Below are 14301 nucleotides of genomic sequence, written 5' to 3' on the forward strand. Positions count from 1 at the left end.
CATCATTTTCGGCTCTTTCCCCCCTGAAAATATGACTTGGCCCCCCCCAAGAAAAAAAGCTGGATCCGCTCCTGTTAGAAGGAGGCAGAATCCCGGAAGACTCGGATGAGCTCAGGGGACAAATGTTCGTCAATAGATATGATCTATCGGTGGGAGTTTCGGTGACCGACTGTGAGCGGATCCGCCGCATCGGTCGCTCCAATACGCTCCACATGCCTCGCCTGCGGATAGATCTCCCCTTCAAGCTGGAAGCCCTTGGCCAATGTACCGCTCAGCTAACCCTGAGAACTTATCTATGCGCGTGTCGAAGCGGAGTCAACGTTGAAGATATGAATGGTCGACATCAAGGAATCGGAATGAACCTTGCTGTTTATTTTATAAAGTCATAACAGTGTCACGAGAATAGAAATGCCGAGATATTCGGAGTCATCTCTCCTTAATGTAGGCCTCAGGAGAATGATTGAACATTTATTTCTACATCTGAGTGAAATGCACATTTAAGTAACCAACCCTTATTTCTCCCTCTCCCGCTTGATAATACCATTGGCTCACACGTGTTTGCGCAAACTGCTCCTCCTGTACGAGTCACAGACTTGCTGGAGGAAAATCGAGATAGTAAACATCATTCAGCTCAATCGCTTCATCGCGACTTCTTCCCAGATTCATCCGCGTTGGTGCCGTATTGGGAAGCTGTTTTTGAAGTCTCTGTGAGGCCGACCATCTTCAGGAGAGCGCCGTAAACTGCAGGAAGAACGCGAAAGATCGTTTCAAAAGAATGAATTAGTGAAGCGTGGGGCGCGAGGGAACGCGTCATCGTTTCGAGCCCATCGGCTCCGCCCAGCGCCTTACCCCCTACACCTTCGAAATAGAATCTGGCCCCCAGAAAAAGTCCTAGATGCGCCCCAAATCAAAGGCTGTCATCGCCGTTAACTAAACACGTTGTCCCTTGTTCATCGACTCACTTATGCCGAAAGAAGACAAGATTGCAATCATCTGGGGTACAGACGGCGAGAGCCAGAAGGCATTCAACGTCCAGTACGCCATCGGGATCGTGAAGGCGGTCACCATGCCCAGATGAATCAATCCTGGCCGCAGACGTTTCTCCAGTTTCAGTTCTACACAACCTGCAGGCGCGAAGAGTTCTTTTGAGATCGAGTTTAGATTTCGACGCAACGAGGAAAAAGGCTCGTCTAGATAAATCCGAGGCTGTTGACGATGTCTGCTCACCTTTTGGGAACTCGTTGTTGTGTGTGTGGTAATACTCAGTCACCTTGTCCTTGTCTTCGTAAATCTTGTAAAGGAATTTTTTGAGGTCTTCTTCGTTATCGGGCAGGTCGTCGATTGCGTATCTTCTGACGTACATGTCCCCGTGGCACGGTTTGCCTTGCAGCAAAGATGTGAATGTAGGAGGATACTCCACATCTTTCGGTACGCACAGCTCGATATCGTACAGATACTTCATCTTTCCTTGCAAATATTTTGTGCAGAAAGCGAAGCCCTTCGGTCGGGGTAGAAGATGGTGCTTCAACTGAGGGAGGTTGTTCTCAATCGCGAATTTCAGCGAGTTTTCGTGTTTGGCTTTGGTGAAACGAGTTCCCTCCGAGAACATGAGCAAGAGCATCGTTTCGTCGTAGCTCAGGATGCGGTCCAACTTCTGAGGAAGAGTCTGGCGATCCTTCTCCCACGACCTTTCTAGAAAGATCATCTCACCGAAGAACCAATTCCAGCCCATGACGGGTACGTACGCAATCATTTTCTTCGCCGTCGTTTTGCAGTTCTGTAAGCGCAATTCGGAGCGCTCAGTGCATAGCCGGCGCCATGAGCTAGAATTTCGGGAGCGTAGGGGGAATTTTCTCGAACTCACCGGAAGGATATCCAAGGCGTCGCAAACCATCCAGCAGAAAACGAAATCAGTCTCGTAGGAATGATTCATGATGACGATTCCGTGCTCGGAACCGAAAGAGTTGACTGCGTCTGGATCTTCCATGAAAATTCGAACCGTCGAGTTGCTCCAGTACTGACCGAGCGATACGATCTCTGAAAAAGTTGATTTTCTTTTCCCTATTTCAATCAATTTACGGTCTCCAGAGCTCTCAGGAACTGGGTCAGAAAACGATTCCGTTCGACCGGGCTCGACATTCTGGCTCGGAAGAAAAAATGAGAGAATCCTTGGGATCGATCCGTGCATCGCTTCTTCTGGGAATTCGCAATGCCTTGATGTAGCGTGTCTCAAGCAAATCTCAAGATTTATTTCACGTCGGGATTTTTCTAATTTTTCATTTTGATCTCTTTTTCGGGCGTGGAATTGAGCATCTCAAGGTCTCCTCGAGGACGACCGTACGCAGACGGATCGGAAGTTATCTAGTGTAAAATTAGCTGCTCTGGCCTTCTCAGCGCCCGATTTCCGATGCGACCTCTGTTCCACCGGACGTGCCGGGCACGGGTCCATGGCAGTCCGGAGAGAGAGATTCCTGCCGGCTTAGAGTAATTCAAACGGATGCCGCAGTGGATTTCCGGCATTTTCCCGATGTCAGTTTGAGAAAAATAAAAATTCTCAGTTCAGCTCATAAGTGAGCAAAGTCAAAACAGCAGAGACCCCCAATGAGTAACTTTCTTCACGATTCCTCGTCATGCCGAGGCGCCGAACGCGGAACGATCTTCGGATGATTCTTAATGGAACGAGTGAAGGGATCTGATACTCACGAGCCCAGTTTCCATAGATGAGATGTTTGTTCAAGAAGCGGAACCACTTCTTATTGATAGGACGGATGAGCACGTACACGATCGCTTGCAGAGCATTCAAAAGCAATCCGGTGGTCAGGTACGCACCGAAAAGAAGTGTGTGAGCCAAGGTACTGCGTTTCAAGCCGGATAACATGGTTGGATGCTGGATGTTCCTGAAGGACTTCTCAGCGGGCAGAGGAATTTTACTCAGCGCGCTGGAAGGATAAAAATGTGTTCGCTGGGTGACTTGATCGAAACTGATACCTAGTCGGCTCTTGAGAGATAAGGTCCAAATGTCCTTCTCATTTGAAATATTCCACACCCTCCATTCATCGACCGTTTCCCATCCAAATGATAAAATCAGTGCCAACGAGCAGACGTGTATTCCTTTCATCAGACACACCATTAAGTGATCGAATGCGGCAGGAAAGTCATCGAGGATCAAGTATGATGAATTTCGCGCGATATCTGTGCCGTTAGTCACTCTATGTTAGCCTGAGGGTTCCCCGGGTGTCGCGGTCGGATTCGTGAAGAGACTGAGCGCGAACGAAATCATCGAACCGAATGAAGAGTCGGCGATGCCGAGCCGAACATGCGAGATGAGATGACAAGTTTCCGTCGGATATTGATGACCGGACCCCCCTCAAAGAATTAAGTCACTCTTTCGCGACGTCACCTGACGGTCCATGAGATGATGAGACACGTTCTCGGGATATCACGATGCTTCTCCCCAGACTCGTGCAAGACTTCAGAGTTTCCCGGAGTAGTCTACTAGGAAGTGACATCACTTACGGTGCTGGGGAATGTTGAGCCGACTACGAAACGAAGTAGCTACATAAAACGATTTGTAGTGCTCTAATATCCAGATCGCAGACGCACGAAGACACTCTCATGCACGGAGTCAGCGTACTGGCCGATCGCGGAAATGACATGTATCATACGACCATGGAGAATCATTGACACGACGCGACTGAAGGAAAACAAGCTGAGCGCGACGACGTCGAATGCAACCTACGTCACGAAAAAACTCTCCACCGAAGCGGCTGATGAGTGAGCGGATAAAAGATAGCGAGAGGGATAGGTCTGAGCTCTGTTTGTGTGACAGGGAGACCTGTCATGAGGACTCAGCTTACCCTCACCTCATCTTTTGACATCAGCATGCAAAAATTCGCGAATATGTTGAAAGTTCTTTTCCTCCACCAGGAGGCTGTCTGCTACTGTATCAGCGGTTTCTGTTGTGTCGTCTGCTCCCCTGGGAAATATGACAACAATAATACCGACGGTAATGTTTACGCCGCATGAGCCGCTTCGATCTTCAGAGGGACTCATCTAAGGCTATCCTGGAGTGTGTTCTCCCTCGAGCTCCTCGCGTTCCGGGGTGTTATTCGGTGGATCCAAACGCTGGGTTCTTTTATAGCCGGTCCATCTATGAAGAGGATATTAGGTCTCGGACAGCGGTGCGGGTGAGTTCTCACGGGAGGCATGGTGTGCGCGATCCGTCTTACATGTCATGAACTCCACCGATTCGCGAAAGACTTCCATAGGGCAATCAGTTTCCATGCGTATGCGGACGGGGAAACCCTTTAGTGTTGCGAATTTTCAAGAATCGAACGGTGAGTTCGCTCGCATGAGATATGAGAATGGAAATCTTTCTAAAAATTCGCGTGTGATTTCAGGCTACCGAGACGGCGGGTCTCGCAGCTCAGCACCGAGTCTAAATCTTCGACAGCGGAACCGGAAATAGTCATACCACAGAGAATACCGAGGTATTTACGCCGCGAAGCTCATCCTTGATAATCGTAGGCTGTGATTTATATTCGATGTATTCAGCTTTCTTTTTCCCGTGCAGAGGGCCGACGGACATACTCCGCGCACTCGCGTCGACAATTCACAAGGACCACACGGCCCCCCATTACAAATTCATTGATGATCCATATCTGATTCCGGTGTCTAATCCGGAAAAACGATCGTATGCGCTCGCGATGGAATCAGGGAGGAAGGCAGCTCGATACATGCTGACCAATTTCCCTGAGTGTTTCAAAAACGATCCAGCCGAGCCGAAGGTTGAACTCTTCAATCCGCCGCGCGCAGCTTTCCAGCCCGGCGCTCAAAACTCAGAAGAGGATTTGGTTCGTTGTATCGATGAAATAAATGTGGCGGAGTCCCTGGTAGTCTACGAAAATCTGAAGACCCACGGTAAGAATTTTCAAGTCTCGGGAAATCCGTCTGGGAACTCTAATGCGGATGACTTGCCTCCGGAACTGTTCATCCTGGGGCAGTGGGGAAGTCCTCAGGAAAAGTTAGATTTGAGTGCCCACATCCGTGAGGGTTCAATTTCTTTCTCATCCGAAGGTATCAAAATATCCCAAGAGAACCTCCTGAAGCTACTCCAAATGGTCTCCTTCTTCAACGAGACGCCCCCGGATGAGATGCTTTCGATCGAATCGAAGCATCTAAAACGTAAGGAAAGACAGCCAAGGAGGAATCAATGGAAAGTCGGTGGCGTCGCGGAGAAGATTTTCGAGGAAATCGAGAACAAGGACGGCGAGGCTTATTCCGCCCTCATCCGAGGAATGTTGAAACATGGCAATGTCGATAGGGGGTACAAACTCTTCGAGGAGATGCTCACGAAGAATTTGGTACCGACGAGACACGTTTTCAATCATTTGATACGCTGGGTCCCGCTACTGAAGGAGTCTCATCAGTCGCGTTTGGCATTTTTGATGGAGCTACTGAACAGGATGGAAGAGTGTGGCGTCCGGCCCGATCTGATCACATTCAACAGCGCTCTCTCCGCTTGTTCACGGTGAGGAGCATCGAAATACGAATGACATCATGATTATACAAAGGTACATATATTCCGCGGGATGAGTCAAAACCTCAACGGAATCTCGACCCCCTACAGGTTAGGCCATACAGATCGCAGCAAGATCGTCCCGGAGCTCTTGGCTGAGATGAGGTTCCTGGGGATCGAACCGAGCTTGGCGACCTACGGCCACATTCTGGAAACGCAGTGCACGCCGAAAACAGGGCCGTCGGACGCCCTCCATCGAGTTCTGGCCGAAGTCACCCAACGGCAATGGGAAGTTCGGGATCCAGACGATTTATTTTTCCTCGTTGTGGCGATGGAAAAAGTCGTGGCATACTCTCCCGACAGGGATCTCGCGTACCAGCTGCTTGACATGGCCGAACTGAATCCGCATCTGTTGTTCAACGCGTACAACGAATCGCTTTTCTTCCAACAATTATTCAAGCTGCTGTGTGTCACCGAAGACTTCGACCAATTGATGCTTGTTTACAATCGACTCGTCCCGAATACTTACTCTCCGGAGGCATCTGTCGTCCAGGAAATTCTCACCTGTATGCAGATGCAGGCGGCTCATAGATATCTACCGCAATTGTGGTCGGACATCGTCCTGTTATACCATGTCGAGAGAGAACCGATTCTCAAGCAAGTTCTCGCGCTGGCAGCCTCGGTCGAGGTGGGCGAAACTGAGGAGTCGCAGAAACTGCAGCAGCAATGTGCGGTGCTCGCCCAAGACATGCAGACCAGAGTGGAGGCAATCAATGAGGAGCGCAGCCGAGTTTTCCGGATGCCGATCTTGCTCGACGCAGAGGTGCGTGTGCAGCCTTGGGTGCTGGCGTACTGTCGTTCGTGGCCGCCCTCGTACAGGCCCGTACGGCGAGCGTGAAAACTAAAGACTTGATGATTGATTGCCTTTCAGATGCTCTCCAACATGTTGCTGACCTACTTGCGGGCAGACCAGATGGCGTGGGTTTCGAAAACTCTGGAACATCTCATAAAGAATCAGCATCTCGTACCGGGGGTTCCATCGGCGACGGTGCTCATGAAACTTGCCGAAAAAGCTTGCGAGAAAGAAGACAAGGCAATGGCTCTGGTGAGGGAAATCTTCGGGAACTTCTGGCTTACTCCTGTCGGGAATAGAATACCGACCGACACCATGACCCCATCGCCCAAGGACGAGAGCCTAAAACTTTGAATGATCACTCGGTTTCAGGCCTGCGCAAGATACTGCGATGAAATCGGTCATGAGACGGTTGTGGATTTCATCAAGGAAAAAGCTGCCGAGAACAAGAATTTCGGTCCTGATTTCCTGACTCGCTTGGAACGAAAAGAAGCGGCGGAAGATCGAGAGATTGAATAAATATGTGGACTATTGCCCTAGGGAACGGAACATTGTACTTCGTTCGCTGTTGAATCGGTTCCGGCACGTCTCGCCTCGAGGATAAGTTTCGATTTTCTCGTTTTCGTCCCAAACCCCCACCGATATCTGGGGATTCCGTTCGAGAACCTCGATCTCAGGATTGCTTGTTCTCTGGCAGACAAGCAGTGCCACCATTCCGATACTGTCTTAGGAAGGTTGACTGTCATTTCTAAGCGAGTCAGAGTTCCATGACGGGAGCCCGGTAGTTGGCGAAGGAGGGAGGAGTCATTGTTGTGGGTGCTCTTTCTTTCATTGCGATTAGAAGAGTACATCGTTGCATCAGTTATTGGATTTGTTCGCCATTTCGACCGACAGAATCAAATTGTCATAACCGTAGCCGTGAACGTGGTTGATCGCGTTCTGGGCTTCACTAATACGCTCGTACGACACGAAGGCGAAGCCTTTCGGCACATTTGTGATTTTGTCTTTCGCGAGGAAAATTCGAGTGATGCGTCCGAACGGCTTGAAGAGCTCGGTGAGATCGCTGTCCTTGACATCTTCCGAAAGATTCGTGACTCGCACCGTAGCTTCGTCCCTATTTTGCCGAGTGAGAGGCATGCTCTCGCCCCGCCGACCGCCGAAACCGTCGCGCAGCCCCGGGCTGACGTAGCGCTCCACCTTCGAATCGGAAGTTTTGGATGCAGCGTTTGCCGCCGCGGCAGCTGCTCGACTCGACTCGTCCAACGGTGTGTTCGACGGCATTTGGTTCTTGTACGGACAATGTGTCGTCCAGTGATCCTCTTTGCATATACGGCAAGCGACGACTTTGCTGAGTTGAGTTTTCGCTTGCAGCTGGAGATCCTCCTCGGTTTCCTGCTGTTCTTCAACTCCGCCCTACAGGAAGAGATAGCGTTTGTGGATATCGACGGCACAACAATATAGAAACTTTTTAATTCCCCAGCCCATGGGTAGGGAGAAGTCCATAGACAGTCTAGGCTGTAGACTCTTCTACAGGAGAGTTTTCAGATACGGGAGACGGCGATGATGATAGTCCTTACCCTGATCGAGACGAACTGCATGAAAATCTCTTCAGCTACGATAGTCGTCGCGGGATTCGGTCCGGCAGAATCATTTTTGGAGTCTCCGAACTTCTTGAGACTTTTCCGATGAGCGACACTTTTCGCAACCTCCTTCTTCTCCATCTTGTAGGTGCTGATGACCTTGAATTTCTTGCCATCCTGCGGAGGAATGCTGCTTTAGAATTCTCGGAAGCATTTTGATTCCGCTTCGAGGACATTCTGGGAGGGTTTCGATTGTGTTCGAATGCCGAACGTCGAATAGAGGCGGTGCAGCTGCGATTTCGAGAGAGCAGCAATCGGCGAAGAAAGGAGCTTCGCTCCGAGAATCTCCGGGAACTCTTCTTCGGCTCGATCGAATACGCTCGAACTATTCAGCCCGGGAATCGGAGCAATATCTCTACGTCAAAACGGGAATCACTCCGACTGACTGCTGCATGTCCCAATCGACCGGGAAACATATGTGCTCCGCGAGCTCCGCGTCTAGGCAGGTCCCATGAACTCCATGCGGCACGAGAACTCCTGCAACCGCGAGTCCAAAGGCTTGATGCTCCCGAATGAGCTGCTCGCCCGCCGGGCAGCTCATCGAGGGAGGAAGCTTCGGGAAATGTTCGTAACCGGGAATCGCATGACATCTCACCTTTTCTCTGTAGTCAGTGATGATCTTCAGAGATCCGTCGATTCTCTCACTCGGCTCGGGGAGATCACCCTGCTCGAACTCCACTCGATCGGCCCACGAAGACTTCATCATGCCGATCGAATTACAAGAACTCTATGAGTCCGATCTCCGATGCCAGCGAGCGAAAACGTGTGTGTGCGATTTCGAGCGCTCGACTCATGGACGCAAGATCACCATCATCATCTAATATTCAAAGCTACTCCGTACACTCCGCAGAAAAAGTAGGGGCCGATCTTCATGTGCTGGGACGCACCCTCGCGGGAATTCGGTATGATTTCCTCGCCGATCGGGCCCGCTCTTGCGCGTCGGCGTTTTCTGTCTTTGGAGGGAAGTCCTGCCGCAGGCAGAAATCATTGAAGCACCGCCGGCGAAGCACGGTCGTCGTCTGCTACGGATTATTCAATTCTACGAGCATCCTCGCGAATCGCGCTAAACCACTGGCTCCGCCATGAACTCATCTAGCCCGAGGATCCGCTGAGGACTCGTCGATAATGTCGGCGACAGGAGCATTGCGCACTCTTGGAGTCTATCCTGCCTCATTGTGATCACTGTCTTGCGATGGATTCGAAGATCACGAAATTCGAACATTTCATCAATGATTTTCTCCGTGAGCAGCTCCGGGAACTTTACGAAGAGCGGGAGAAAGTCTCCCATCAGGCTGCCGAATATCTCCAACTCCAAAGAGCGATTCAGAACCTTCAACGGAGTGTAGCTTCGGATGAATCCGGGGGAAAGGAAGTTCGTATGCAGGTTGGTGAGAGAGAATTTCGTCTGTACAGAGGTACAGATTTGAATTCGTCAGAAGAATGAGCTTGTCATAGAATAATTCCATCTTCCGCGGCACGGCATGGCTTGGTTTTCTCGAGACGACTCATGACCAATCCCCCTGGACGGGACGATTTCCCCGGAACCAGAGTTCCAGCAGGCGACCGTCTTAGCGACCAGACTACAATAACCGAAATCCAACTTTCAGGTGGATATTGGTTGCAGCTTCTTCTGTCAAGCAAACGTGCCAGACGCTTCGAAAATTTTCGTTTGCTTAGGAATGGGGATTTTCTGCGAGATGTCACATGAAGACGCAGTGGATTTCATCGAGAAGAAGCAGCAACTGCTTCAGAAACGAATAGATCACCTAAGTACGTTGACCGAGTCAGTAGATGAGGACAGAACATCTGATTGTATCCGAGTGTGTAGAGTCCTCGTTCGTATGGCTTACTCTATGGACCTCGGTCTCCTATCATCATTATTGTACCAACCGAGGTCGCAGTAATCAGAGGTGACCTTTCATTACAGGCGATCAGTGCGCCGAGGTGAAGGCGAGGATCCAAATTGGCTTGCAGGCGCTCAGTGAACTGCAGGGTCTCAGTGTGAGTGTCGACCAGGGAAAAGGGCATGATCCGGGTAGCTGAAGGCGTAAGGATCGTAGAGATCACTTGTTATGTTCTGTTCTGGATTTCAAAGAATTAAAACGCTGTTCAGGTTCATCCCCAAGACTTGTGATTGAGTGGCTCAGAGACGCCACATGGAACGATGCCAGCGCGGTAATCGACGAATTCCAGAGAGACGCCGGTGAGGCTGCTGTCGAATTCTTGAAGGTGGAATGGTTCTGGCTTCTGTGACGGTGTCTTCTCCGAGGAATTTTTTTTCGCTCGACATATTCGCCTTCCCGTATGAGGCTCTCCCATGTGCCCGACATTTTATTCCACTAATCTAGCCCTTCGGGGCCTTCCGAGTAGCAGTCTTTGCCTAGGACTCGACTACGGCGACGGCAGCTACGGGAATCGCAGGGAGTACGTGTCCTCATAAGTCTTCAATGGATTTCGCCTCGCTGAATAGGCTTTCGGATCGACAGCGCGGCCTTGGCTTTGATATCTTTTCCGAAAGTATAGGATTATTGAGCTTCAGCTCTTTCGTCCTCGACTCCCGCGACGGACATGTTCCTCATCTTCGCTTCAAAAACATTCGGAGCGATACAGGAATCGATTCCAAATAACCTGAAACATCGTATCGGTCGTAGCGATGGACTCTCACTCAGAGCTTGAGACTTCGGAATGATGGGCATAGAAAATGTCCCCAGAAGGAGAAAGCAGGAATATGTTCGCCTGAGCTTCACAGCCGCGGCATTGGATTCGGCGGACGCGGAACAGATCGCCGGACGGAGGCTTTGAGAGGGAAAATCATTCAGCATGGGAGGGTTTGGAATCCTTCGCCTCTTCTCATAGAGATTTCTTCGGGAGACAATGGACTTATCAGACCGATTGACGCATAGAACATCGTGAGACTCTCTCGCCCTCCGCGAGTCCCTCTCGAGAACAGAGTCACTTGTCCCTGGGCTCTCCGAGCATCGTCGAATCTGTAAGCCGGCCAGCGAATTCGATGGGCTATCCGTGGCTCCTCCCCCCGGAGATAATCCGAGCATGTTCCTGAGGAGCGAGATTCTGACAAATAGGATACGAGTCCGGCGACTGAGCGGCTTCGTTCATTCTGGGAACAGAGAGGGTAGGGAAAGGAGCCCTTCGCCTATGCTTGTTTCTCAAGCTGTTTATTTCAATCTCAACTCTTTAATCAATTTATCAACGATGCCCGTCTATGGCAGTCACGTAAGGTAGGTATGCAAGGAAACATTGATATAACACTCGTTCGTTTTCAATCGTCGATCATATCTCAGGGTGTTGCCGACATTGCTCTGTGAGACAGGCGTGTTGGATCAATTGATAATAAGTTCAGATTATATACTGTTGTCGTCCATCTCGTATTTCATTGTATAATCATCATCATCATCGTCTTCGTTATCAGCATCATCATATTAGAATTCAATTGTAGTTCCTCTAGCACAGAGAGTGCTCGACGTAAGAACGGGTTGATATACGATAGATTATGGTGGTAGTTAGGTAACTGCAGTACACGACTCATATTCATCCGTACACGCACGCTTGCAGGCAGACTCATACTCTCTCGACCGGTCGATCGGTCGGTCGGTCAGACAGTCAGTCGGTCTGGCAATCACACAGCGAGACATCATTGGCGCCCTCGAGACGTCGTTTCCCGTGCAAGAAAATGTATATTCCTTTTTCAGAACATTCACACGCAAACACGCACACACGCACACATTATTTGGTACTCGATCGTTAGGCAATCATCTGACAGTGATGATGATCTATCATATAGGTAACTCGTCACATAGGTGTTTCTCGATTCTTTGGGTGGAAGCTAAATTCGAAAGGCGGCCTTCGGCTCTTAGATGCCTTTCCTGTGAGGATCATCGTGTCTTGAACCGGTTCTTCGAGGCAAGTATCTATCACGGCCGTCCCGGTCGTGCGAGTGGGGCCTGACGTGGTAATGACCACAGCCGTTTCGGCAACTCCAGATCGACGACCGTCGTCGGCTCGGTGGATGTCTTCCATGTTCACCACCACCTGTAATTCATTGTCATGATTCCACTCATGTCATTGAGTTCCCTCTTTTCTCCTGGAACAATACTGGAAAAAACGAAAGGATATAATCGAAGAAATGAACCACAGAAATAATCGTCAGGAACTGAACTCATGATCACCACATGAATGAAGCATGAAGAATATCGCAGTCCATAATGATTAGCGAGGAACAGGGGTGACGCAGCGGAGAAAAAAAAGAGTCTGCCTAGTCAGAACGCTGATATCCTGAGAGGAACTTTGGATTGAGGCATATCATGCGAGGCGGATGGGAACATTGTACATATATCGAATATTATGCCGATATTCAGATGGCAGACGACTCACCAAGGTTATGATCGTGATAGTCGTGACGTTGCCCTCGATGATGCTGGTTATCACGATACTCGTGTAAAAGTTCTTGAGCAGAAACTTCCGCCCAGTTGCCGTGAACGGGACAGACAGGATTTATTCCTGGTGTCTCGGGCAGCTCAGGAAACTCCTCCACAGGGGGGAACTCCCTCAGTCTGGGGGTGTTCTAGACGAGAGGGAAGACGAAGAAAAAGCTTGAGAGTATTGAAAGGGATCATGAAATATGCACCGCGGCAACGACGGACTCCTGCCTCCACTCAGACCTTTCAGCCCAAGACAAGGTCAGAAGGAGTCGAGTCGAGCCTACCGCGAGTTCATTCATTCGAAGCGGGCGTAATGTGCCGGGAATCCCCAACGAGTTTAAGCGCGAGAGCCGCGAACGTAAGATGGAAAGATTCAACACGTTCCCGGGCGAGGTGCCCGAGGAGATTTGGTCAGAACATTTCGATGGTCCCCGACGGCCCCTCCGCGGCCGCTTCTGTTTGTGGAAATCACCACCATTGGAACGCGATGAGTGATTTGATTTAATATACGTCTGGTCCCCGCTCGATATCCCGAGTCCGCGCGACGGGACCAAATAACGTAAAGAGCTCCATGTCGGCGTCACGATTCTGGCCACTTTATCTGTACGACTCTTCATTTGCTTTCTCGTTCGTTTGTCCGGACGCTCGTTCGTTAGCGAATTGCTTAACATCCGGCCACTCTGGAGCTGCTGCTCTCTCAACTCTTAGCTGATTCGAACGAGCGAACCGAAGACAACCGCCATTCGGAAACTGTTTACAACCGGGGTGTTTCGGGAACAATTTGTAGCTTCCGAAAGCTCCTCTGAGCGTTCTAATGAAAACTCTTGCAGCTCCGTTCTTTCTCGGAACATCATTTGTCGTCATCATTCAAAAGCTCCGGAAGACCAAGAACGAGAGCGTCCGGATGCTCGTCGTCCTTTCAGTCTGTCCGACCGTCCGTTAGGGGAACCTCCGGCTTGATCAAGACTTCGGGCCCTACGCTCGAGCGTCATTAGCCAGATCTTAGGCGGAAGGAACGAAAATAATTATAACAGTTGGTACTTACGATTGGACCGAGTGGGGCGATGAGACCAGAACCAGGCCCACGACGCGTGCCTCCCAATCCGATGTTGATGATGATTCTCTTGTAATCGCCCGAGGACGATTCGTCACCATTCGAGCTGACGCTCTCCTCGATTATGGATGGACCGTCTCTTGACCTCTGGATTACACCATAAGGCTGACACGAACCGCGAACCTGTAAGAACGTGGATTCGTTCATGATTCATGCGGTATCCACGTAAAGGAAGCTTCTCGTTCGCTCAAAAGCAGCTCTCATTCAATGACTACTCCGAGATGGGAATAATTCCGGGCCATTCCATCCGGAACGAGGTACATCCGGCAATCAAGTCAGTGATTGGTATCGATCAGCCGTAGAGTGCAACTCCTGCATCGACTGCTCGGTTTGTTGGGTTTGTTAGGACAAGCTCTATCCCGCGCTTTTCGGTTAAAGCTATTGCGTGGTCCGAAGGAACAAAACGACGCAAGGGAATATGGCGAGTTCCGTGTCAGCTAAATGAGAGTGCCAATCGGTGATGAGAGAGAAGAAGCGATCTGTGCTCGTAGTTCGGTTGGGGTAATTCGTGAGTGATGGAATCAGAGGGAGTGTTGGAAAAATGCGATGTCATGGACAGTTAGATAGAATTGCATTTCCACGTGGCTGATACCTTTCCTGAGCACCTTCAAGAGTGGGACAAATATTTAGGTTCGATGGCAGCAGCCTATGATTCCGTTCTGTGAATCATGTGAATCTGTGAGTTACCGAATCGAGTCGCCGATCAATCACTACCGGACGAGCCGGAGTCGTGGACG

At 50.2% G+C, this 14301-nt stretch overlaps 4 protein-coding genes across 4 annotated transcripts; 2 read left to right on the plus strand and 2 right to left on the minus strand.

The window, feature by feature from the left end:
- Nucleotides 1-419: 419 nt before the first annotated feature.
- Nucleotides 420-3945, minus strand: LOC100901044 (1-acyl-sn-glycerol-3-phosphate acyltransferase gamma). Its single transcript, XM_003748436.2, has 6 exons — nt 3864-3945; nt 2704-2939; nt 1865-2037; nt 1228-1777; nt 963-1124; nt 420-741 (listed from the first exon to the last, which is right to left on the minus strand). The coding sequence occupies exons 1-6, from the start codon at nt 3866-3868 to the stop codon at nt 641-643; spliced, it is 1227 nt and encodes a 408-aa protein (XP_003748484.1). The 5' UTR covers nt 3869-3945; the 3' UTR covers nt 420-640.
- Nucleotides 3946-3993: 48 nt separating this feature from the next.
- Nucleotides 3994-6915, plus strand: LOC100902040 (protein PTCD3 homolog, mitochondrial). The gene is made up of 7 exons (XM_029112897.1): nt 3994-4187; nt 4401-4490; nt 4574-4920; nt 5077-5530; nt 5630-6341; nt 6450-6623; nt 6744-6915. Exons 1-7 carry the CDS (start codon nt 4153-4155, stop codon nt 6888-6890), a joined length of 1959 nt encoding a protein of 652 aa, XP_028968730.1. The 5' UTR covers nt 3994-4152; the 3' UTR covers nt 6891-6915.
- Nucleotides 6916-7178: 263 nt separating this feature from the next.
- eIF3g1 (eukaryotic translation initiation factor 3 subunit g1) lies at nt 7179-8809 on the minus strand. The gene is made up of 3 exons (XM_003748437.1): nt 8607-8809; nt 7949-8128; nt 7179-7784 (listed from the first exon to the last, which is right to left on the minus strand). The coding sequence occupies exons 1-3, from the start codon at nt 8715-8717 to the stop codon at nt 7230-7232; spliced, it is 846 nt and encodes a 281-aa protein (XP_003748485.1). The 5' UTR covers nt 8718-8809; the 3' UTR covers nt 7179-7229.
- Nucleotides 8810-9203: 394 nt separating this feature from the next.
- Nucleotides 9204-10106, plus strand: Uxt (Uxt prefoldin-like subunit). The gene is made up of 3 exons (XM_003748444.1): nt 9204-9395; nt 9619-9781; nt 9939-10106. The coding sequence occupies exons 1-3, from the start codon at nt 9204-9206 to the stop codon at nt 10052-10054; spliced, it is 471 nt and encodes a 156-aa protein (XP_003748492.1). The 3' UTR covers nt 10055-10106.
- Nucleotides 10107-14301: the final 4195 nt, after the last annotated feature.

This window comes from Galendromus occidentalis, unplaced genomic scaffold (genome assembly GCF_000255335.2).
Source record: "Galendromus occidentalis unplaced genomic scaffold, Mocc_1.1 scf7180000077532, whole genome shotgun sequence".
Taxonomy (NCBI): Eukaryota; Metazoa; Arthropoda; class Arachnida; order Mesostigmata; family Phytoseiidae; genus Galendromus; species Galendromus occidentalis.